This window comes from Panthera onca, chromosome E1 (genome assembly GCF_046562875.1).
Source record: "Panthera onca isolate mPanOnc1 chromosome E1, mPanOnc1 haplotype 2, whole genome shotgun sequence".
In the NCBI taxonomy this organism is placed as follows: domain Eukaryota; kingdom Metazoa; phylum Chordata; class Mammalia; order Carnivora; family Felidae; genus Panthera; species Panthera onca.
The window spans coordinates 52,251,632-52,275,933 of record NC_138352.1 but is presented as its reverse complement, the minus strand read 5'-3'; the positions used below and the strand labels follow the sequence as shown (position 1 = coordinate 52,275,933).

Here is a 24,302-nt window from a genome sequence, read left to right as displayed (position 1 = left end):
CCCCACAGGTAGAGGGGGTGGTTACCAAGGCCTCACCCGTCAATCGGCGCAGAGGCTCGGGTGGTTTGCGTAGGAAGAAACCTTCATTTCTGTGTCATGATTTCTTAACCACTTTAGACTAATTCCCTTTCTACACTGTCCAAATTGTGGTGGACGTGCTAATGATGAATTATTAAAAGGCACAATTAATCACCACGGCCACTTAACGACAGCGATGGCATTAGTAAGCAGGCGATGGGCTCTGTAGACTTGTCCATTTCTCTGAGACCCGAGGGAGGGACTTGGGCCTTTCCTGCTTTGAGGTATCGGCCCTGAGACCTTGGGTGCCTGGGTGGGGCACAGCTTCAATTTCTCCCTGTCTCCAAGTCTCTGGGTGCCGAGTCTGCTCCAGACTTCTGACCCTCTGGATACCTCTGTGTCCCTGTGACTGTTCACATCCGTCCCCCTTCCCTGAGACTGGGGAGCTGACCAGTCACCTTCCTTCCAGGGGCCTCAGGTTCACCAGCAGGCAGGGAGGGGCAGGCAGAGGGTGAGAGCAAAGGGAAAAGAGAGAGAAGAAGGAGGAAGAGGAAGCAAGAGTTTTTTTTTAAAAAAGGATAAGGAATGGGCAGGAGGCAGGGGCCTGGGCACAATGACCTGCCAGGCCACCCTGCACCCAGGTGTTACAGGGACTTAGAGGGCCAAGAGGGACCCATGCTCAGAAGGGTCAGCACCTGTTGCCTTCAGGACAGCACCTTGTCAGTGCCTTGACGGCAGCTCTCCGAAGGCCCTGGGGAGGCTCCCTGCCTCCTTCCCCGGGAACCCTGGAGCGGGAGCCCTTCCTCTCTCTCCTCACAGGCCCTCAGGACAGGCTCAGGGACTCTCCTCAGCTGGCCTGCTTGTTGCTCCTATGGGGGGGGGGGGGGACTCAGAGTGAGCAGGAGGAAGGGGAGGCCAGATGAGGGGCTCCCGGGTACTCCCCACTGGTCCCACCTCCCTCAGCCACATGTGGGCCTCCTAGTGCCCTGTGGGCCGTGCCTTCCGCAGCCCCCCAAGCCTGCAGGGTGCCCGGCGGAGTTGATGGTGTTGGTGGAGGGTGGGCCTGAGGTTTGGGTGGCGGGGGATCTGAAGGGAGGCGCCTGTTGGGGAGGGTTGCCTGTATAGCAGGAAGCCTGCATGAGTGGAGGTGGGGGGGGGAAGGGTTAAGGCATAAGAAAGGCAAGAGGCAGGGGGAGCCCCCTGTGGAGGGTGCTAGATGAGGAGGAGGAGGGAAGGGGCAAGAAACAGGAGAGCCCATCCCCCAACCTCCCCCACCCCCGCCAAAGCCCCTTCCCCAGGTCTCCCCTCCCCAGACTCCAAGGCAGGAAATTAGGAGGCCACTACCGATATGTTTGGGTCATTTCCACATGCTTTATTCCAGCAATCAAAATAATTAAAAACATCTCAAATTATTATACACATACAAAATAGGTACAGAATCTTGCTTCCTCCCACCCCTAGGGGGAAAAAAACTGCTTTGTGCTTTGGGAAGTTGTGCTCTGGAACCCAGAGAGAGGACACAGGACAGAGAGGCTGTGAGGATGGGGTGCAGCTGAGGAGGAGGGCTTCCAGAGAGAGAGAGAGAGAGAGAGAGAGAGGTGGAGAGAGAGAGGCGGCCAGCGGGGTGGAGAGGGGGTGGAAAGGAGCGCGCAGAGCTGCGACGCTCTCTCCCCCCCAAGTTAAATAGCACCTTTAGAAAATTCACGAGTCCCCATCCGCAAGGAAAAAAAAAAAAAAAAACAAAAAAAAACCAAAGAATAAAAAAAGACTTTGAACAAAAAGGAACATTTGCTGGCCTGGGGGGTGGGGCGTCTCGACTTCTTTAGCACCAGTGATTCCTTCCCCACCCCACCCCATCACAGAGATGTAGCACCTTTGATATAAAATGGGGAGCCCCCTCCCACCCTGCCCCCATCCCCGCCCCCACGCGGTTGCCCCGGTGACACAGAAAGGCAAGAAGAGGTAGTCCTTCAGCAACACAATTACACACGGAACAGAGCAGTCTCTCCCGCCCAGCCCTGTCGCACGGGGGATTGACACGTGTCCCCGAATGAATCCGATGTTTCCTTCCGCTCTGTCGTGGCCCCTCCTGACTTTCTTCCAGACCCGGCAGGCAGGCAGCGAGGGGCCAGTGGTCCCCCCGCATGCCCCCTCAAAAACGAAGGGGGTATGTTGCTGGAGCCACGGGGACGCCAGATGGTGAGGCTTCTTTGGTAGTCTGTGAACCTCAGGTCCCCCCAGGGTTTGGGGGTTGCTGGGTGAGGGGAGTGGGCTGGGAGTGTGGGGCGGGGGTCACTTGGGTGTTTTAGCATTGCCTTTGGTTGCTGGGCAGACAATGCATTGTTTCCTGTGTCTTTTTGGGGGAGACTTAGATTTGGGGAGCGGTGGAGGGGAGGCCCCAAGGAGGGATGGAGAAAGGAGCAGAAAGGGCAGTGTTGGGGTATCATAAGCCCAACGGGCAGAAAAGGACTTACCCCCATATGGGTCTTCAAGCAAGTGGACCAAGCTTCCTTTTTTAAAAAGTTATTTATTTATTCTTTTTTTTTTTTTTTTTTTTTGGTAAGGTTGAATGTGCTTTTTGGTTTTTGGTCATGTTCGGTTGGTCAAAGATAAAAACTAAGTTGGAGAGATGAATGCAAAGGAAAAAAATATTTTCCAAAGTCCATGTGAAATTGTCTCCCATTTTTTGGCTTTTTGGGGGGTTCAGTTTGGGTTGTTTGTCTGTTTCCAGGGTCAGGGGCGAGTGGGTTGGGTGGGAGGGAGCCAGGTTGGGTGGGAGGGAGTTTACAGGAAGCAGGCAGGGCCAATGTCGATGCCGAATTCCTGGTCTGGGGCGCCAACGTCCAATGGGGCCACATCGATGATGGGCAAGCGGGAGGTCTTGGTGGTTTTGTATTCGATCACTGTCTTGCCCCAGTTTCCGGTGTGACTCTGGGGTGAAGGGGAGACAACGGGAGAGGGGTGTCACCAGGTGGGAGTGAGGGGGTGACGGAAGTGTGGCCTGCCAGGAAAGCCAGAGCCCGGAGAGGGGCCCGGCCAGGGACTTACCGTGCAGCCGTCGTAGGTGACGCTGTAGGTGAAGCGGCTGTTGCCCTCGGCCCGGATCTCGATCTCGTTGGAGCCCTGGAGGAGCAGGGCCTTCTTGAGGTTGCCAGTCTGCTGGTCCATGTAGGCCACGCTGTTCTTGCAGTGGTAGGTGATGTTCTGGGACGCCTCGGTGGACATCAGGCGCAGGAAAGTCAGCTGGATGGCCACATCGGCGGGATCGGAGCCCTGGCCACCATACTCGAACTGCGGGGGGAGGAGGAGAAGCCGGTGAGTGACCACGATGGAGCCTCTAGTCCTGGCCTCCCTCCCTGGAGTCCTCCGACGGCATCCCAGCGGACCCCTCCCCCATCCAGAAGTGGCATCATGCATGGGCATCGGATGTCTGAGCCAGCATCGGGGACCCAGGACTCCAGCCTCCCCCCCCAGCTCCGTCTGCCCCTAGCCCGGCGCGGACCTCGCCTCCCGCCCCATCTTGTGAGAGTGGCTCCAGGGCCAACTTCCGCACCTGGAATCCGTCGGTCATGCTCTCGCCATACCAGACGTGCCTCTTGTCCTTGGGGTTCTTGCTGATGTACCAGTTCTTCTGGGCCACGTGGGGCTGAGTGGGGTACACGCAGGTCTCACCTGTCTCCATGTTGCAGAAGACCTTGATGGCATCCAGGTTGCAACCTTGGTTGGGATCGATCCAGTATTCTCCTGCAGTGGAACCGAGCAGGATGGAGTCAGGGGAGGTATGGCAGCGGGGACACACATGGGCCCCTGGGCCCCTCAGGGCTCAGGCCCGTGCTGGCAGGAGGAGGAGGACGGGGGAAGGAGGAGGAGGAGGAAGGGCACAGCTGGGGCAAGCCCTCACCGCTCTTCCAGTCGGAGTGGCACATCTTGAGGTCACGGCAGGTGCGGGCAGGGTTCTTGCGGCTGCCTTCGGGGCTCCGGATGTTCTCGATCTGCTGGCTCAGGCTCTTGAGGGTGGTGTCCACCTCGAGGTCACGGTCACGGACCACGTTGGCATCATCGGCCCGGTAGTAGCGGCCGCCATCGTGAGCCTTCTCTTGAGGTGGCTGGGGCAGGAAGCTGAAGTCGAAACCACCGCTGGGAGGACCGGGAGGACCGGGGGGTCCAGGAGGGCCGGGGGGACCCTGCACAGAAAGGGAAAGGAGTCGGGATTACCAGGGTCCAAGCGCCCATGGGGCTGGAGGGCCACGGGCAGACGGGCTGAGGGGCTACGTACAACAGGGCCAGCATCACCAGTGCGACCACGAGGACCAGGGGGGCCAATGGGGCCTGGGAGACCGTTGAGTCCGTCTTTGCCAGGAGAGCCAGCAGCGCCGGGGGGACCCTGCAAAGGGGAAGGTGGTTGGAGAAAGCCTGCCAGAAAGCACAGGACCACCAGCCCAACTCTTCAGAGAAACCCACCACCCTCCCTGCCTGCCTCTGGTTCCACGACCTCATCATCGGCCATTCCCACAGTCGGGCAAGACTGTCCAGGACCCTTCTTCTCCCGACCCCTGCCCCCAGACCCTTCTGCAGAGAGGCGGAGACACCTGTATACCAGGCAGAGGGCCCTGAAGGGAGCCTGGGCTTGGGTCCCAGCAGGAGAAGATAGACAGAGGCGTGACTTACTCGGGGACCAGCAGGACCAGAAGCTCCGGAAGGACCTTGTTCACCAGGAGAGCCCTGAAGGACAGATGCAAAGGCGACGCAGGCTCAGTGGGGGTCACACGCGGCCAGCAACCTGTCCCCTGCCTCGTTATTCCGGACGTCTAGTCCCAAGGTGTCCACAGGCTAAGACGCCTCCCACAACCCCTCTTTGTGAGCCTCGCCGTCTCAGAAGCCCCTTGGAAATGCCCATAACTCTTCAGACCCCGGTCCCCGCTAGGGAGGAGTGAAAATGACTATCAAGAGGGGAAACTGAGGCAAAATCGCCCCTCATTGTGTGGCATGGCTCAATGGCAGCTGGGGGCTGGAGGTGTGCCGAGCATACTCACGGGAGGGCCAGGGGGACCCTGGAGACCAGAGAAGCCACGGTGACCCTTTATGCCTCTGTCACCCTGTTCGCCTGTCTCACCCTTGTCACCACGGGGGCCTTGGGGTCCCTAGGAGAGAGGAGAGGACAGGCTGTCAGGTGGAAGATCCATCAGCACTGAGTCGGGCATAGCCCACCTCTGGGCCGGGTTCTGAGGACACGAGGGCCAGAGCAGGGCACTTACAGCGGGACCACGAGCACCGACGGGGCCGATGGGACCGGCGGGACCAGCGGGACCCTGGGGAGAGTGGAGAGTGTGTTAGATCCTGCTACAGCCTGAGCTGCCAGACGAAACCACCCCTCGGCCACATCCACCCTTCCTCACACCCTTCCCCGCCGTGCCCATCCCTCCTGAGCCCCACGTGAACCTTCATGTGAATTCAGGCTTCACGTGAGCTGGGGCAGGCACCTGGGGACGAACCCCATTCCCCGGGGGAATAAGGGTGGTACTGCCTGGGGGAGGGGCCTCGGGACTGAGCTGTGGCTCAGTTTTCTCAGGAAGGCCCAGAGGCCCCGATGTCATGTAAGACCTCCTCTCCTCCCCCAGCCTAGGTGAAGCCAGATGTCCATCTGCGGGCCCGTAGGCAGGCCCGGAGAGTCCCCGGGGCCTGGCTACTTACAGTCTCACCACGGTCGCCATTCTTGCCAGCGGGGCCGACGGGACCAGGGGCACCAGGAGCGCCAGGAGCACCAGGGGGGCCAGCAGGGCCAGTCTCACCACGGTCACCCTGGGAAGGGGAGGGGAGGGGGCCATGAATCAGTCCCAGCTCAAGGGGCTAGGCTGGGGCAGGGGAGTGGCAGGTGGGGCTGGGGCCCTGGGATGCAGCCATCTTACCTTGGGGCCGGGAGAACCATCTCGTCCAGGGGAGCCTTCAGCACCAGGAGATCCCTGCGGAGAGAGAGCGCCAGGTGAGTGTCAGCCAGAGGAAGTCAGGCTCAGGCAGAGGCCAAAATGGCCATGCTGAGGGCGCAGGTGTGGGGCTGGCGACCGCTCACCTCACGTCCAGACTCGCCAGGGGGTCCAGCCAATCCAGGGGGGCCCATGGGACCAGGGGGGCCACGTTCACCACTTGATCCAGAAGGACCTTGTTTTCCAGGTTCACCCTGAAGGAGAAGAAGGAGTCAGGCCAGAGATGGGCTGGGGGAAGGGCCCGAGGGCCCCCAAGCTCGTCTACCACACCTGTCCTGTCTGGCCCCAGCACCCCCCCCCCGCCCCCTGCAGCCTCCAAGCCCCGTGATGGTTCTTCTCGGGGTCCCCCAAGGCGAGGGGGGCACTCACAGAGGGGCCGGGAAGACCAGGGAAGCCTCTTTCTCCTCGCTGACCGGGCAGGCCAACCACGCCACGCTGTCCAGCAATGCCTTGAGGTCCGGGAGTGCCGGGAGCACCCTGCGGGAGGGCGATGAAGGTGAGGCGCCTTGCAGGGCCCCGGGAGCACGGCCCCCGCCCTGGGGCCCCTCCGGAGCACTTACAGCAGGTCCGTCAGCACCAGGAGATCCTTTCTCACCGGCAGGGCCGGGGGGACCAGGGGGACCGACTTCCCCGGGACGCCCAGCGGGGCCAGTCTCACCGCGGGGGCCTTTGCCGCCTTCTTTGCCGACAGGGCCGGGAGGGCCAGGGGGTCCAGCGTTTCCCTGGACAGGGAGAAGAGGGGCCGTCAGGTTCCGGTGGATTCCGGAGCGCCGCTGAGGCCTCAGATGGGCCCGCCACCCTCCCAACAGCCTGTCCCCCGCTCCCAGAGCAATGGAGTCACCTCCACAGATACTTACAGAGGGGCCGGGAGGACCGACTCGGCCAGCAGCACCAGGGAAACCAGTAGCACCCTGGCAGGAGAGGACAAAGGAGTCAGGAGGACAGCAGCCCCCTCACCTGGCGCAGCGCCCCCATCTCTGAACCCAGGTTGGAGTGACAGCCCCAGCGGAGGCACCGAGGGTGATACTCACAGGGGGACCGGCACTGCCTCGAGCACCTTTGGGTCCAGGAGCACCAACGTTGCCCTGTAGGAGAGCACAGAGCCATGAAGACTGGGCCAGGCCCAGACCCAGGCCCAGGCCCGCCTGCGGCTCGGGGCTCAGAGGGTGGGACACTCACGATGGGGCCGGGGGGTCCAGTGGGGCCAGCGGGACCAGGGGGACCAGCATCGCCTTTAGCACCAGCATCTCCGGGCTCGCCTTTAGCACCAGGTTGGCCATCAGCACCCTGGGGGAGGAAGGGGTGTGGTGAGCGGTGGAGGGGGATGGGGCAGCGTGGGGAACTGGGCGGTTCCGCGGGGCTGGGGAAGGGTGGCAAGTCCAGGCACAAAGATGCTTGAACGGGACACCATCCCCTCTCCACGCCTCTGTCCTTATGCGGTCGCCCGAGGTCCCGGGTCCCAGGCGGTGATAGAAAACGATGGGGGTCTTGGTACTCACAGGGGGGCCAGCGAAGCCAGCAGGGCCGGGGGGACCAGGCTCACCACGGTCTCCCTAGAAGAAAAGGAGGCGGACTGAGAGGGGCTCTGACCTGGGGGAGGAGAGGTGGACGCGCAGGCAGGAGGGGAAGCGGGGCCCTGAGGAGCATGCCCCAGGGCCCAGAGCAGGTGAGAGTGAAGGCGGACGAGGCACAGAAAGAGGGCCGGGAAGGGGTGAAGCAGACGGGCGGGCAGCGTGTGGGTCTTTGGTACTTACAGGGGCGCCACGAGCTCCAGTGGGACCAGCGGGGCCGCTGGGACCAGCTTCACCCTGAGAGGGAGGGACAAGAGGCGCAGGTCAGCTGCGCGCTCTAAGCGCCCCCAGCAGATGACCCCGGGAGGGTCTCCCCTCCTTTCTGGAACCTCCCACCTTCAGGTCACCAGCTCAGAATGGCAGGACCTCCCTCCCCCAGGCCGGAATCACGCCCCGGTTTGCCGGAGAAGCTGTGTGTTAGGGAAGATGGTGGGGCCACCTCACCTTGTCACCGGGGGCACCAGCGGGGCCAGGAGGACCAATGGGGCCAGTCAGGCCACGGACGCCATCTTTGCCAGGAGAACCATCAGCACCTTTGGGACCGGCATCGCCCTAAAGACACAGGGAAGGCCTGAGACTTCTGGCGGGGGCAGGGAGGTGACCCATAGCATCCTGCTACCAGCTTCCACTCCTCCCCAGCTCTGCCCTGCCCCGACCTGTGCTCAGGACTCGAGATCTTTCAGGGGAGCCTGGTGGAACCAAAGTTAAGAGGCCCATGCCTTGTGTGGAGGGATGAATGAGGGATTCCCCCATCCAGGAGGCCACCCTGCTTCCCGTTACCATGGTAATTCAGGGGGAGGGAAGAGCCTGCATAGGCTGGTGGAGGATTTATCAGTGAAGAGGCCAGAAGGGAAGAAGGGAGGATTAAGGAGAAGAGGGAAAGACCCCAGGGAGGGTAAAGAGGGAGGCTGAAGCATCCAAAGTAGAGGGAGACAGAGATGGGAACCCTACATGGATCAGGGGAGGAGGTGTGGGACTGTGGGACTTACTCTGTCACCCTTAGGGCCAGGAAGGCCAGCTGCACCTCGTTCACCAGGCATTCCCTGAAGGCCAGGAGCGCCCTGGCTACCGGGGGCTCCGGGGGCACCAGCATCACCCTAGGTGACAACCGAGAGGACGGCCATGAGCTTTGGGGTCCCAGGAGTGGGTCACAGCCCCGAGCGCCCTCGTGAGATCTCCCAGGCTTGCTTGCGAGGATAAAGATGAGCCGGCTAAGAAGAGGAAAGGCTCCCAGCCTGGAACTTCAGGCTGCTGGGGGACCCCACCCAGTTTTGTCCCCCTCCCAGCCCTCCCCCACATCTAGGTGGCTTTGGCCATGGCCAGGCGCCCCTGCCTCGAGAGGGCCTAGACCCGGTCCCTGTGCTGGCCTCACCTTAGCACCATCATTGCCAGGGGCACCATTGGCTCCCCGTGGACCGGCTGGACCGGGGGGACCTTGCACACCGCGTTCACCAGGGAAACCTCTCTCGCCCTGGAAAAGAAGGACAGGGCACGTGATGGCTGCTCGAGAGACAGGGCCAGGCGTAGGGCATCTTGGCGGGAACAGTGCTACTTACTCTGGCTCCAGAGGGGCCGGGGGCACCAAGATCTCCAGGAACACCCTGAGGGGGAGGGAGGGACAGACAGTGAGCAACACCCCCCCCCCCCCCCCCGCCCTCCCCACTAGAAAGCATTCCTGTTCTCCTCCTGGGGGCTGGCCCTTGGGGTCTGTCATTAGAGACCAACCCCTTCTCAGGACCTGAATTGGGATGCTACTTCTCTACTTCTCCCGGGGATGTGTCAAAGACGGCCCTCTCTTCACACTCTGGGCTGAGGGAGAGTCAGAGGTATCCCTGCAGCTCTAAAAAAAAGTCATCCAGACTGGCTGCCATGCGGAAACTTCTAGATCATATCATGCTGCTGTGCAGCGCCCAGCTTCCCTCTGTGTGGCTCCCTTCATGAAGGAAGTCCTCTGGGGAGGGGGTCTAACCTTGATCCTAGCCGAGGGTTATCTGATCAGCCGGGAGGACTGACCTCTCCCTCGAAATGCCCTGCATTCCCCACCTGCTGCCTCTTACCTGTTCGCCAGGTTTGCCTGCTTCACCGGGAGGACCCGCGGGGCCAGGAAGACCCTGGAGGTGGGAAATGGGGGAGGGGAGGGGGTGGGATTAGAATCTGAAAAAGGACAAAGGGGAGCCCATACCTTAACCCCCCGGCCAGCCTTGAGGCCTCACCTGGAATCCGGGAGAGCCAGCAGGGCCCTGTTCGCCTCTCTCACCAGCGGGGCCCTGTCACAGAGAGAACGCTGCGGTCACCAGAAGACACAGGAGAAAAGGGGTGGGGGGGTATCTCCACAGTGCGGCCTCCCCAGGCTGTCTCTTAGGGACACTTACGGCAGGGCCGGGGGGTCCCTGAGCTCCAGCTTCTCCATCTTTTCCAGCAGGACCCTGTGGGAAGAGAGCAAAGGATCAGGGAGGTGAGGAGGGCAGCCCACAGAGGGAGCAGGGCAGGTGGGGTGCCGGGGAGGGGGTGGGGGGACAGGGCAGACCCCGCTGGGGGGCCTCTGATGCCCTGGTGATGGCTGTGGCCTTCTGCACCCCTCCTGCAGGGGAGGGGACGTGTCACGAGCAGGAGCAGGAAGGGGACAGGGGACCATAGGGCGATACTTACAACAGCACCAGGGGGCCCAGGGACACCTCGTTCTCCTGCTTTGCCAGGCTCTCCCTACGGGCAAAGACAGTCAGGGAGTTAAGGGGGCTTAAGTGGGAACACGGGTCCCCTGGGTCCTTCCTGTTTACCCTGAGTGGTTCTTTTAGGGGTTTTCTTCTCGCCTAGTTCTGGGCCTGGGGAAATGCTTTGCTGGCTTTTTCTGCTGGTCCCTTGGTGTCTCCCTGAGGCCTCTTCCCCCTGAGACCACATGCCCCTTCAGGCTGCTGTCCCCCCGCCCCCCCTTTCCTTCTCGCCACCATATGCCTACGGTGACCTGCTTGCAAAGGGCTTTCACCTCCTCTGGGACCTATTTTTCAAAGAACCCACCAAGATTTGGGGGTGCCTATCTTATAAAAGGCCCATTCTACCCCGTGGGGGGGCGCAGGGGGGGCTCCAACAATGCTTGTTTCCAAGGATAGAGCAATGGTAGTGGAGCCAGGATCAGTCTCTCATTTTTATGGATAAGGAGACTGAGGCCCAGAGAGGGGCAGTGAGCGGCCTGAGGCCACACAGCAAGCCAGCGGCAAAGCTGGGACTGGCGTCCAGGCCTTTCATCTCCCGGCAGATGCCTGTCCCTGGCTCTGCGACGTCCCTTGAGGAATACTCACAGCAGCACCTTTAGGCCCAGGGAATCCCATCACACCAGCCTGACCACGGGCACCGGGGGGGCCTGGGGGTCCGGGGCGACCATCTTGACCAGCGGGACCCTACGGACGGAAGGCACAGATGGGAGGCGAGGACAGAAGGTGGGCGGTCGGGAGCGGGGGAGGGGCCCCGGGGGAGCAGTACTTACAGGGGGACCAGTTTTGCCATCCGGACCGGGGCTGCCGGGGCTTCCGGTCAGACCCTAGTGGAGAGGGGACAGAGACATGTGAGTGAGGGTGACAGAAGAGGCGAGAGGGCCCTTCAGAGGGCAGATGCGCGGTCCCGCTCCGGGTGCCTCATTCCAGCCCCCACACAGGGCAAGGGTCTCGGGGCAAGCGGGGCAGAGGGGCGGGGGGTTCACCTTGGCACCAGGCAGACCAGCTTCACCGGGGCGACCAGCTTCACCAGGAGAACCTTTGGGGCCAGCAGGGCCAGGAGAACCACGTTCACCAGCGGGACCCTGGTCGGGGGGAGTCACAGGGACAATTAGGGGCTCGAGTCTGGGCTTCTTTTTTACCACGGGCCGGCCTCTTATTCCTCCAGTGGGGCAGGGTCAGGTGGCTCAGACGGTGGCAGGGGGAAGGTCAAGGCGAAGCCGAGTGTGAAGAGAGAGTGCGCGGCCACGGAGCGGAGCACTGATGGGGGCGGGAGGGGGGTGGGGTGACTACATGGGGAGGGGCAGGTGATGTCCATGGAGCAGGGCCAGCACCCCAGCCATGAAGAGAAGTTACCTTGGGACCAGCCACACCATCTGCGCCAGGGAAGCCACGGCTACCGGGTCCGCCCTGCAGGAGGAGAAGAGGCCAGTGAGCTCCGACACGGGGGGCACCGGGCTGGCCTTGGGGGCGAAGAAGGGGACACTTACGCGCTCGCCAGGGGGTCCGGGCAGGCCAGTGGGGCCGGGTTCGCCTCGGGCTCCTCGCTTTCCTTCTTCCCCAGCGGGGCCAGGGGGGCCTTGGATACCAGTGGGGCCCTGGAGAGGGGCAGAGACGAGAAGAGGGCCCGCAGTGAGGGGCTGACCGGGGGCCCCCTCCCGTCCTCCCGGGGTTCCCCGGGGGGCAGATGGGCTGAGCTGTGGGGGGCGGGCGGGGGGACTTACGGGCTCTCCCTTGGCGCCAGTGTCTCCTTTGTTGCCGGGGGCACCAGGTTCGCCCTGCAGGAGGGAAAAAAAGGTGAGCAGAGAAGTGGGGGGGGGTGGGTGCTGGTTCGCATCCTCACGCTTCTTAGGCGGGGTCACGCCGGATGGAGCCGGCGCGCGGGTGGGCACAAGTGAGAGAGTGATACTTACACTGTTACCCTTGGGACCGGGAGGGCCGCTGGGGCCCTGGGGTCCAGAGGGGCCTCGGGCACCAGGGAAGCCAGGAGCGCCAGCAATCCCAGGAGCGCCCTGTGGGAGGCAGAACAGGTTGAGCCCCGGAGCGGAGGGCGTGGGGCAGGGGGGAGGGGGGCGCCGGGGGCGGCTCTGAAAGCTGCAGGATACTCACGTTGGCACCTTTGGCACCAGGCTGTCCGTCAGCACCGGGGTTTCCCTGTGGCCCGGAGAGAGGAGGGTGAGTGACAGGAGAGGACTCTGAATTGGGGGGTGGCACGGGGGCACTGAGGAGCACTTACAGCAGGGCCAGCAGCACCAGCAGGGCCGGGGGGGCCGGGCTCGCCACGCACACCCTGGGGACCTTCAGAGCCACGGGCTCCTTGGGGACCGGCTTCACCCTGGGTAGGAGACAAGGACAGGTCAGGAGCCCAAGCGCGTCTTTGGACGCCGGGAGGTGAGGGTGGGCAGGGACAGGAGAGCAGGAATTAGGACTCCAAGATCACAGAAGAGGACCTGAGGACAAAGGTGCTGGGGCATGGCATGGGCTTCTCCGGGTTTGGAGAGCAGGGAGGCACCCATCCTTTGGCCTGTGGGTGCTGGGCTTAGAGCTGGGGCAGGGATCTCACCTTAGCACCAACAGCACCAGGGAAGCCGGGAGGACCAGCGGGGCCAGTGGGACCCTGTGAATGAAATGGAGCTGTTAGTGAGAAGGAAAATGGCCACTGTGAGTCACACCCGGCGGCAGAAGAGGTCCTGGGATTCGTGGCCACGGGGCCCGCCCCTGGTGGGAGCCCCAGGAGCCCTCGGGGCTCCCAGGCACAGAGACCCGGGGGCTGTACTCACAGGGGGGCCGGCGGCACCGGTAGCACCGTCATTTCCACGAGCACCCTGCGGGAGAGAGAGGGGTGGCCCCAGTCACGTGCACCGAGTGCTGGCGGGTCCCCGCAACCCCTCAGGAGCCCCTTCCAGTGCCCCGGGATCCCCCCAAGGGGCCAAGAGGACTTACAGCAGGGCCAGGGGCTCCGGGGCGTCCTCTCTCACCAGGCAGACCACGGGGACCCTGACGACAAAAGCCAGGAAAGCCGAGAGAGATCAGAGACACACTCTTCCCCCCAAATCCCATCTCGCCCCTCTACCCTGTTCCATCTCTTCCTTCTAGAACTGGACACACTCACCATCTGGCCAGGAGCTCCATTTTCACCAGGGCTACCAGGCTCGCCCTAGAGAACAGAGAATGAAGTTAGGAATTTGTTTGTGGTGGGACTGGGTGGTGGGGGCCCCAGATACTCAGGCATCCTCTTACCTTGGGACCAGCAGGACCAGCGTCTCCCTTGGCACCATCCAAACCACTGAAACCCTAAGATAGGGAAGAAGGGCCAAGGTGAGTGCCGTTGGGAGGGGTGGACCACCTTGGCCCTCATGTTGACCTGGCAAGGTGCCTCAGGGGGTCACCACAGCCATCCCCCCTGTCTCTGCACTAGACTAGACCCCAACTGGCCCAAGATCTCACCCAATCCTACGGAGATTTCCTTCCCAATGGAGGGAAGTTCTTTTGGATGTCTACTCTCTATCCCTTGGGACTTCTGTAGCTGCCACCCCACCTCGACACCCGCAGGAGGATCCTTTGGGGGAAGGGGTAGGATGGTGGGGTGCTACAAAGGGGACTTACTCTGTGTCCCTTCATTCCAGGAAGGCCAGCAGTTCCAGGCAATCCCCGGGCGCCCTGGAGAGAAAAGAAAAGGAGGAGAAAGGCAGGGCCATTAGGAGACGCCACTGTGGACCCAGTGCCCAAGTGGAGCTCCCCTGTGGCAACGTCCAGGGCCGGCCACGCATTCCTGCTCACCTGAGGTCCAGGAGGCCCACGCTCACCAGGACGACCAGGCTTTCCAGCTTCACCCTGAGAGGGAGAGAAAAGGCCATGATGCCCATGCCTTGGAAACGTGTGGAAGGTCTGAATTTTCTTGGCATTGCTGAAGGTCAGGTTTAGGAGCCCAGAATCTTGTCTTTGGATTTAGAGCGCAGCGTAAATCTACAGTGAAATCCTTGCTTGGTGAATTTTGAGTCCCTCCGAGGGAATTTCTGTTTATTTCTGTATAGGGAGAGCAAATCTGAGGTGCCCAGGGCAGTCAAGCCTAAGGAAGTCATTCATCCCGAGGGACAGTGTTGGGGATTGCTTTGAAGTGGCTGGGGTGAGGGGAAGGTCAGTCACCTCCACTGGGGAAAGGGGGAACATCCCATAAAGGGTGAAGATCATTGTTCAAGGGCAGTCGCATGCATCAGGGAGAACTTGGCCTCCTTTCTCTGGGTATCACCTTCAAAGGTGGTGGGGCACTGGAGTGGAGATTACAGGAACCTAGCCCATGGAGGCATTGGGGGCTAGATGGGATCATCTTGCCTGGGTTACTTACGTCATCTCCGTTCTTGCCAGGGGGACCAGGGGGACCACGGGGACCCATGGGACCCTAGAGGAAGCAGGAAGAAAGGAGATTAGAATGACCAGGATAAGGGGAAAAAAAGAAGGGGGAGGCTGGGATTGGAAGGAGGAGTCAAGGAAGACTTCAGATGGCAGGGGTGGAGGAGTCCTTCAATAGGACAATCCACATATTTGTAGAGGGAGTATGTATTTGGATAGAGTACAACTTGTGTGTGGGGGGGTGGCACTTACTGAAGCTCCAGGCTCGCCGGGCTCACCAGGGGGGCCTTGGAAACCTTGGGGACCCTGGAGGACAAGGAAAGAGGGATTCAGTTAGGACAGGTCCCTGTCAGTCTTTCCCCATCTCACCAAGAGATCTCTCAGAGCACCTGACCTGCCCTCATCCCCATCCTCCCTTCAAAAGACCAAAGCCCAGGGTGGTATGTAATGATATCCTGGATACTTACAGGTGCGCCAGGGGGACCAGGGAGACCACGAGGACCAGAAGGACCCTACAGAAGGGGGGAAAAAAAAGAGCGGCCGTGTTGATACCTCTGTAGGAGGGTGCAACATGGATGTGATCTTGGTGTCTTCCAGTGGTTCCTGTTGGAGTGTTCCCACTCGTCTGGCATCCTCTCTGAATTTCCACCATAAACCACCTCTGAAACCACCTCTGAAATTCCCCCATAAACCACCACTGGCCCATCCTGTCTAGATTCCCACGGGCTCCTCTTCTGTCATCTCTGTACCCCAGTGGCTCACCATGGGGCCAGGCACAGAGATTCCTCCAGCTGACTTCTCATCGTAGCCGTAAGACATTTGGGGAGCAAAGTTCTAGAAGAAACAAGAGAGAGGAGAGGGCATGAGAAATCAGTGGGTTGAGAGGCAAAAACATCACTGACAATGGGATATTGACATATGCCTCCTGGCTTGATGCACGAAGAAAGTCAACAACATCACTTGTGAGATATTCCTGCCCAGAAGGCACGGCCCAACTCCAATTATGGGGACACATCCCGCCAACCTGAGCTGAGGGCCACTGAAATAATTGGCCTTTCCGAAGCAACTGGCTTCTTCAAAAAACTCCAGGGTCATGAAAGGCAAAGGAAGTCTGAGGCATGTTCCAGAGTAAAGGAAACCGAAGAGCTATGACAATTAAATGCAATTTATAATCCTGGATCCAGAAAAAAGATGCCACAGAGGATATTATTGGGATATTGGTGAAATTTGGATAGGGACTGTATATTCAGATCATAGTTATGTATCAGTGTTAACGTTCTGAAATGTAATCACTCTACAACGGTCACGTAAGAGAAAGTTCTTGTTCTCGGGAAATACAACCAAAACTAAAGTAGTTTGGAGCAAAAGGACACAACATCAACAACTGACTCTGGAACAAATGGTTCAGAAAGAAAAATAACGACGATTATATGTATACATAGAGACTGACAAAGCAAATGTGACAAACTGCGAAGGGTATGTGAGAGTTCTTGGCACTATTCTTGAAGCTTTTCTGTTAGTTTGGAACCATTTCAAAATACAAAGTATGCCATCTGCCAAAAAACACACAAAAAACCAAAGAACAGGAGGTGAGGGGAGCACTCAGGGCCGGCCTGCCAGGAGTGTGTTGAATCTTCACTTACTCCTCCGAGGCCAGGGGGTCCGGGGGGTCCGGGAGGGCCGGGGGGTCCAGGAAGTCCAGGCTGTCCAGGGATGCCGTCTCGGCCAGGGGGGCCGGCAGGTCCCTGCAGCGGGAGAGGGCGGGCGGCGGTGAGCGCAGGCCTGGAGCCACGCCCACCTCCAGCCCCGACAGCAGAGAGCGCAACGCTTACCCTTGGGCCTCGGGGGCCAGTGTCTCCTTTGGGTCCCTATGGGGTAAGGGGGAGAAGAAGCAAAAGAAGTCGAGTTAGAGAAGGGAGGCGCTTGAGGACTCTTGGGGGGGGGGGGCGGGGGGGTGGCAAAAGTCGAGGGCAGAGGATTACCTCGACTCCTGTGGTTTCTTGGCCGGTAGGTGACGCTAGGGGAGAAGACACGCGGGTGAGCGGCGGGGTTGCACCGGGTGCTCCCGGCGGCCCCGCCCTCCCCCAGCCCCAGGCCCCTCGCCGTACCCTCGCCGTCGGGGCAGACGGGGCAGCACTCGCCCGGGGGGACATGAGCGCCGGGGCAGTTCTTGGTTTCGTCGCAGATCACGTCATCGCACAACACGTTGCCGTTGTCGCAGACACAGATCCGGCAGGCCTCGGGTTTCCAAACATCTCGGTCATAGTACCTGAGGCCGTTCTGTACGCAGGTGACTGGTGGGACTGGGGCAAGAGGGGAAAGGAGGGGCTGTCAGCGGCGCTCGAGCCCCCCCCCCACCTCGGGGCTCCAGGAACCCCCAACCCTACACTCCTTTCCCGTTTGTCTTAGAGACACATTTAGATTTTCCATTTCCCGCCGCCTCCTTCACCACCGCCCCGCCTCCCAACCCTTTCCCCAAATCCTTAAAAGCTCATCTGCTCCTCATCAGGGCCGGTGACAGCGCCGAGGCGCCCGGCCAGGGCGGCTATAACTCTTTCCAGTTCTCAGGAATTTAAACAAAGCTTTAGGCCGGAGTTGCTTCCAACTCCAACCCCAGCCCATCGGCGCTGAAGCCAAGTGAAATAAAAAGCCATTGGGTGGGGGAGGGGAGTTGGGGGACTGGGGAGGAGAACAAGAGGGGCCCCAACCAGAGGGCAGGCTCCTGGGGAGTGGTTTGGGTGGAGACAGGGGCGGGGACGGGTAGGAGGAGAGAAGGGAGGTCCAGCCCCCATCCCGCCCATCCCGGGGCAGGTGGGATGGCGTGGGCGGTGCCAGGAGGATGGGGCGGGGCCTATTGGCCTGAGGTCCCGCCCAGAGACTTGAATTATACCTCCAAAGTAGGATACACCCCACCCTCCAGCCCCCAGACATCTCAAAAGCCCTCTCTCGGGACAACCCCCGTTTCCTAAACCTAGCCAGGACCTCTGGGTCACTCCTTGGCCAAAGAACCAAAAAGTCCGCAAATAGTAACGAAGTTAGCTAACCACGCCCACCGCGCGAGCGTCTACCCAGACAGCCACTAGGTGGCGGGCAACACTAAGCAATTTCCTCGGCCTCGGCCACTTCCTTCAGAGACTGAGGCTACCGGGTCCCCAGTTTTATTTTCCAGGTTTAGAGGTGGGGTCCACAACCGGCAATAGCGCCCGTCCACTCCACGCAGCCCCTGCGCGGGGAAGCGCTGGACGGGGAGGCGCGGGGCCCCGTGCGGATCAGCAGAGGGCGCAAGGACCCCGCCCTGTCAACTCCGCGCCAAAGTTTCTCGTCCTCCAACCCGCCCACTCTCCGCGCCCCCTCCCCCCTCAGCCCAGCACCCCCGCAGCCCCAGGAACACTGTCTAGCCTGCAGAGAGGGCAAACAATCTTTCCTTATGAATCATCCCAAGCCTTCCTGATCCCTTTTATATCTCGGGCTCCAAATTCCCAGCACGGCGCCCCCCATCCCATCTCCGACGTACTTTCCCCTCACCCGGCGCGCAGACCCCCATTTCCCCCGTGGTGCTCCACAGAGCGAGCCCGGGACTCCCTCCTGTGCCAACTCGGGCGGCGCTCCATTCTCCCCTCTCACTACCGGCGGGGCGGGGGGGGGGGGGGGGGCGCGTTCCTCTACACCCCCCACCCAGGGTACACTGCTTTCTCTCCCGGGGCGCCCAGGAAGAGCCCTCGCCATCTCCCTTCCGTCCCTGAGTCTCCGGAGCATCCCGAGTCTTAGTTTAAGTCGCGGACCCCCGGGACAGAGCGCAGGGCGAGGTACCAAGTAGCCTTGGACTCCCCAAAAGTTTGCGACTTACTGTCTTCTTCTTCTTGGCCCTCCTCTTGGCCGTGCGTCAGGAGGGCGGTGGCCGCTAAGAGGAGCAGGAGCCGGAGGTCCACAAAGCTGAACATGTCTAGACCCTAGACATGTAGACTCTTTGCGGCTGGGGTGGGGGTTAGCGTCCGCTCATGCGTGGCCTCACACTCCGCGTGCCTCCTGCTCCGACCCCGAGGAGAAACTCCCGTCTGCTCCGACGACTGGCCCGGGCCCTTTTTATACCATCCTGACGGAGTGCGGGGAGGAACTCGGTCCCTGGGAGAGGGGGAGCCGGCCGCCCGCCCCCCAGCCAATCAGAGCTGCCTGGCCCGGCCCCCAATTTGGGAGTTGGAAGGGATAGGGGGAGGGGAGGACGGGGAAGGGAGTCCACCACGCATTTCCCCCTTCGAAGTGCTGCCTCCCCAGCCCCCCAGCCCAGGCTGGGCCAGAGGTGCTGCTGCGGAGGGACGGCTAGGTCCTCAGTATAGTGCGGGCTAAGACTGGGTCGTGGAGCCCCCTTGGGCTTTCTTCCTGGGATCCCTCCGTCTGGGGGAGCTGGAACTGAGGGGCTGGCAGGGGAGACTCCCCGAGGTGGAAGGACTGGGGGTGATTGGGAGAGGGCCGTCCTGGCCGTGCCTCATTCGCCTTCCTGACCTGTCCCGCAACAGCTAAAGGATGGGTAGGAAGAGACCAGGTTCTCCCTCTAAAAGATGTGCCCGTTTAGGGGTGTCTTCTGGTGTGGCTGGGATATGAAGCTTAGGCATATTTGGCGAACACGTTAGAGATTCCTTTGCAGACATTAAGAATCAGATACTTGGGGGGGGGGGGGTTGTTGGCCAGAGGGGGTTTATCTTGAGGATGTCAATTCTGCCATGCTTGAGGCTTCAGGATGGAAGCCTGGAACGCTCTCCCCCAAACCCGAGGCGTGACTGGGAGAGGATGGGGTGGGGAGGATGAGGCACTGGATGAGAAATTTGACTGCGTGGTCTCTCCAGAAGGAGGCTTGGTGGTTAAGTGGCCGGGCAGCCGAGTGGTCGTGGGAAGTTACTGGGACTCTTTTACCCCCAGGCGAGTGGGTTTGCACGGGAGCGCCAAGATCACTAGTGACCTAGAAAAGGGTCCTCTGGGGGGTTGGCCCAGGCTGCAACCAGGGCCTGGTTAGAGACCCCCGTACACAGCATAGCGGAAGACTTGGGTGGAAGGCACTGGGTCAGAGACAGGGTGCTCCTTCGGGAGCTGCGGAAAGCCGCTCACTGCTTGTACCTGGACTTGAGGTTGGGGACAGAGGGAGAATTTGGGTGTCTGGGGGGGACTAGGCTTTGGGGGCTCGGGATGGAATTGAAGGGGAGGTTGATGACTTTATTTTAGAGGATGTTTCCCACTGCTGTCCCTCTTGCCTGAAAACCCGGGGCATTGCTCTCTGCCCCTGGCACCAGGAGAGGTTCTTCTGTACCCTGCATGGAGGTGAGGATCCCAAGAACAACAGGCTCTATTGGGGGGAGATGCCCCCAAAGCTAGTGTCCTCCCCTGCCCGTGTCCCAACCTCCCAATGGCACCCTACCCTTGGCTCTACCACAATTTGTGGGCCCAAGAGAAGCCAGTTGGGGTCCCTTGCAATGCCCGTCAACTCCAGGCCCTCCTGCCTTGGGGCCCCCACCCCCATTGCTCCAGAGCTGCTAACGTGGAAGCGGGGAGTCCCCGCCTCCCCCAAACCATCCAAGATTCCATTGCCTCCCCCCCCACCCCGCCCCTCTCCACGCCCTCCCCCAGCTGGTTTTGTGCAACGAAGGCAAAGGAAAAAAAAAAAAAAAGACCAAGGGAACAGAAGGGGAGGGAGCCACGTCGGCGTGGGCCGTGGGCAGCCAGGATGAGCGGTGCGGGTGGGGCGGCAGAGGGAGAGTGCAGGGGCTATAATTAAAGGGAAAATATAGAGTTTCCAGAGAGGCAGGGCTGCAGACAGCAATGGAGGGACGGGCCTTCATCAATTATCCTCACCATGTGGCAGCAGCTTGTGGCCCAGGATCTGCCCCCGCCTAGTGCCAGCGACTACAGGGCAGGACAGGGGCTGAGGTGCTGAGATGGCAGTTTCTGCACCCCCCCCCCCAGTGTGGGTCAGGGTCAAGGGGCGCCCCTCCCCAACAGAGGACAAGGGTCCTGTTGCTTGGCAGTGATCGCCTGGGGCAGGGCGTCACAGGCTTGGGGTGAGGGTTGGTGCCTCATGCCGACCTCCCTGACTGACTCCAGCCTGCAGTCCCCTGGTCCAGGCTGTCCCACGCCTGTTTTAAAGAAGAGATTAAGCCTTGGATGAGAAGTAGGAGCTTGGGGTTCTTGGGCCTGGGGTTCTGAAGGATGTTCAGGGACCCCTGAGGTTGGCGGGTGGTGTGTGTGTGTGTGTGTGTGTGATCACTGCCCCAACATCCAGTTTCAGACTTCTGTCCCCGGAGCTGCGGGGAAAGGCTTTCCAAGCATCCTTTACACTCTTTTACACGTGGCACAGAGTGGAGGCCCAGGGCCTCCTCTGCCACTTTCGACTTGAAACGCTTGGCGGGCACCCAGCCCGAAGATGTGTCTTTAATTTCTACAGCATGACAGCGAGAGGAAGAATGTGCTTGGGGTCTCCTCCCAGCCTGGCTGGGCCTCCTTGGGCTTGAGACTTGGAGGGGGTGGGGGGGCGGAGGGACGAGGGAGGGAGTTGGGAGAGGGGAGGAGACGCCACCTCATCTTTAGGAAACTCTGAAGCTCTGGCTTCTTGTGGAATGTTAGGCTTTGTCCGGCATTTGGAGTTGGGGGGGGGCAGCAAAAGCCAAAAATCTCCCCCCCCCCCCCGCCCCGCACACACACCCCAAGCAATGGTAAAGTCATCAGCACTTAGGGAAAAAAATTCCTCAAGAAGAAAAACAGAAAGAGGAAAATGCTGAGCTCTGAGTTCTCTTCTTCTCCAAATTTCCCCAAGTGCCCTCCCTCCATGAGAGAGAGGGCAGGCCTGGGTGCCCCAGCTCCCTCCCCTCCCTCGGGACCCCCCCCCCACCCAGGTCCCCAGTCTGGACTCTGTGGTGTGGGGCAAGGACACAGTGGTGCACCTGGGGGCAGTGGGGAGTGGGGATCAGCCCTTTCCAGCTGCTTTGACTCTCCTTCCCCAGTCTGACCCTCCAGAATGCCCCTCTACCCCACCCTGGCTGCAGCTGGTGATGGAGGGACCCTAGGAGAGGGTTGAAGAGAGAGAAGGGGAGGGGTTCTGAGAGTGTGACTGCAGTGGAGAGCTTGGTCTCCACGGGTCCCCATCACAGAGCTCTGCTCGGGTCCCGTCGAGGGTCCCTGGGGACAGAGTCTGGGGCAGACCCCAAGTGTGTGGGATCCTCTCTTCCTCCCTTTCCTCAGCTTCACACCACCCGGGCCCTTGGGGCCTCAGCGAAGTTCTTTGGCTTCCAGGCCGGGCTCTGTTCTCTCTCTCAGCCTCAGCCTCCATCCAAGTCCCTCAGCCTTCCGAGATGTCCCTCCGTCTCCTCCATCCTTTCCAGGCTCAGGGGGAAGGTGGGGAAGGAAGCCTGTCCACGTGGAGTGTTAGGTGCCGCGAGATGTCCGGTCAGCAAGGTGTGGGAAACCCGTGGGTGGCTGGGTCTGGAGCTCAGAGGAAAGCCCTATGTGGGACCCCAGGACGGTGGTGTGGAGGGAGTCATCATGGAGGCAGGAGCGGTGAAGGGCTGGGATGAGCCTGAGGACCCTCATGGCTGCGCTTGATCTTAGCCAAAAGGCCGAGAAGCGATAAGGACCCTCATGGTTGAAGGGGTGGGAAGGGGTGCAGGAGCCCCGCACGGGAGACAGGACAAGAGTGGGAGTAGGAAGGCGCGGAGGACAGGGTTGGTGGGTGCAAGGGAAGATTGTTCTAGAAGGAGGGAGAATTAGATGCTGCAGAGAGAATTTAGTACAAGGGGTGGAATGCTCCCTGGGTTTGGCAACATGGCGGTGATTGATTAGCGCCCTAAGGTTCGGGGGGTGGCGAAGCCACACTGGAAGGAACTGGGGAGCAAGTGGGAGGCCAGGAAATGGGGTCGGAGAGCTCCCAGCTTGGAGGAGGAGCTTAGCCGAGAGGGGAGGAGAGTGAGTAGATGCCCCATCCTCCCTCCTGTCCTTCTTTCTTTGCCTGCTCGGAGCCACCCCCACTCCTGTCTGTCTGTCTGTCTTCTGCCTCCCTCATCTTTTTCTTCCAGGAAACTGTGTTTCTTTCCCCACCCTTCCCTCTCCTGAGCTCTTTTTCTGGATCGCCCTTGCTTTTGGCCCTCTCTCCCCTCGGATACCCACATCCAGGCCCAGCCGGCACCCCATTCTCTTCTAGAATGTGCCCTCAGTCCGGGCTCTTGAAGAGAACGCTTTGATTTCTAGCCCTGGCAACTATTCTTGGGGTGAGGGGCCCAGTCCAGGAGGGGGGAAAAGGGAGGGGCAGGGGAGCCAGGGAAGGGGCTGGAGCGTGAGCCACCAGTGACATCAGGACTCCCGAGGCCCACTCCAGCCACCCCTACCAGGTCTCCGCCAGGTCCCAGATGAGCATAGTGTGCTGAATGGGCTCTTGCCTCGCTCCGTGGGGAACTCAAGTGAGGAGTCAACGCCCATCTTTCCTGCTGGAGCGCGAACTCCCCGGAAAGGGACCTGGCAGGGGCTCCGCCCCATCTCTCGCCCTCACCTGGTCTGGGGGCAGAGAAGGTTCTTGTCAGAGGTTGGGTGAGCCAAGGAACTGAATGACTTTTTACTCCTTTCTGGCCTGGTTCCTTTCTGTACTGGTGTTAGCCCCATTCTCTTTCCCCACTTCCTTCCTGATTCTTTCTTTTATCCCCCCCACCCCCACCCCCCCCCCCCCCCATTTCTCCTGGTCACAGATTTTCCTTCCTTTCCTTAGATCTTTTCCTTCCCGTGCTCTTTCTCTCCTCTGCGTCTGGCCGCCCCGTTGTCCCGCCCCTCCACCCACGCTCTCTTCCTCCCTCCCTGCTCTTTCTCTCCCATTCTCTTCCGGTATCTCTGGCACCTCGATCCCATGGTGGGGCTGTCTCCTGATGCTGTGTGCAGGCCTCCACCCCAGGAAAGCTGCCAGCCTGGGGGTGGTGGTGGGGCAGAGGGGGGCAAGGCTCTCATCACAACCAGATGTCTGATCCAAGTGCCTAGGAGGTGGGTGCAAAGACTCTTTGGAGGCTTAGATTTGAAGAAAAAAAAAAAAAAAGAGCAGGGGGGTGGGGAGCCTCTGTGAGATGGAGACACCTGTCCAGAGCCCATCATTTACTTCTTTCACCCCATCCCCGCCCCCACAAGGAAGCCTTGGCCACAGGTGTCTGGTGTATTCCCCTTCAGCCACTGGTTCCTCCTGGCAAACCTGGGATTCTGGAGTTTCTGGGGTGGGGGTTGAGTGGGGGGGGGGGGCGCGTGGGGATCCCAGTTTTTTCACTTGTTCCAGCCCTGGGCAAGGCACCCCTTTGGACAGAGCGTGGCTTGGGCACAGAAAGGATCCAGGATTATTCGTTCAACAACATTTACATGTCAGGCACTTTGCACTGGGGTCTGGCCCGTCGGTGCCCGCCCTCATGGAACTTATATCTGGTCGAGACAGACGTGGATGAAATCACACAAATAAATAAACACGTGATGGCAACCATCAAGGTCTTGAAGGAAAGGAGCACAGAGCTCTGAGTGGCAGGCATCCCAGGGAGTCATGGAACCAGAGAAAAGCATGGCTTCAAGAGGGAGGGTTTACAGGTGGATGTGGGAGCATGGTGGTGAGAAGCAGTCATCCCTATGACTCCTGCCCCTCTGACTGACGGACTGGATGGTGTGATACCCTGGAA

At 60.6% G+C, this 24,302-nt stretch overlaps 1 protein-coding gene across 1 annotated transcript; it reads right to left on the bottom strand.

The window, feature by feature from the left end:
- Nucleotides 1-2,541: 2,541 nt before the first annotated feature.
- Nucleotides 2,542-18,698, bottom strand: COL1A1 (collagen type I alpha 1 chain). The gene is made up of 51 exons (XM_060646375.2): nucleotides 18,476-18,698; nucleotides 16,737-16,931; nucleotides 16,611-16,645; nucleotides 16,461-16,496; nucleotides 16,272-16,373; nucleotides 15,391-15,462; nucleotides 15,096-15,140; nucleotides 14,881-14,934; nucleotides 14,624-14,677; nucleotides 14,059-14,112; nucleotides 13,885-13,938; nucleotides 13,519-13,572; nucleotides 13,391-13,435; nucleotides 13,222-13,275; nucleotides 13,059-13,103; nucleotides 12,842-12,895; nucleotides 12,515-12,613; nucleotides 12,388-12,432; nucleotides 12,192-12,290; nucleotides 12,003-12,056; nucleotides 11,769-11,876; nucleotides 11,635-11,688; nucleotides 11,265-11,363; nucleotides 11,052-11,105; nucleotides 10,867-10,965; nucleotides 10,220-10,273; nucleotides 9,943-9,996; nucleotides 9,784-9,837; nucleotides 9,628-9,681; nucleotides 9,127-9,171; nucleotides 8,943-9,041; nucleotides 8,560-8,667; nucleotides 8,015-8,122; nucleotides 7,754-7,807; nucleotides 7,499-7,552; nucleotides 7,179-7,286; nucleotides 7,031-7,084; nucleotides 6,857-6,910; nucleotides 6,560-6,721; nucleotides 6,369-6,476; nucleotides 6,086-6,193; nucleotides 5,925-5,978; nucleotides 5,710-5,817; nucleotides 5,274-5,327; nucleotides 5,052-5,159; nucleotides 4,687-4,740; nucleotides 4,295-4,402; nucleotides 3,920-4,202; nucleotides 3,572-3,762; nucleotides 3,067-3,309; nucleotides 2,542-2,949 (listed from the first exon to the last, which is right to left on the bottom strand). The coding sequence occupies exons 1-51, from the start codon at nucleotides 18,567-18,569 to the stop codon at nucleotides 2,803-2,805; spliced, it is 4,386 nt and encodes a 1,461-aa protein (XP_060502358.1). The 5' UTR covers nucleotides 18,570-18,698; the 3' UTR covers nucleotides 2,542-2,802.
- Between the last annotated feature and the right edge of the window lie 5,604 nt (nucleotides 18,699-24,302).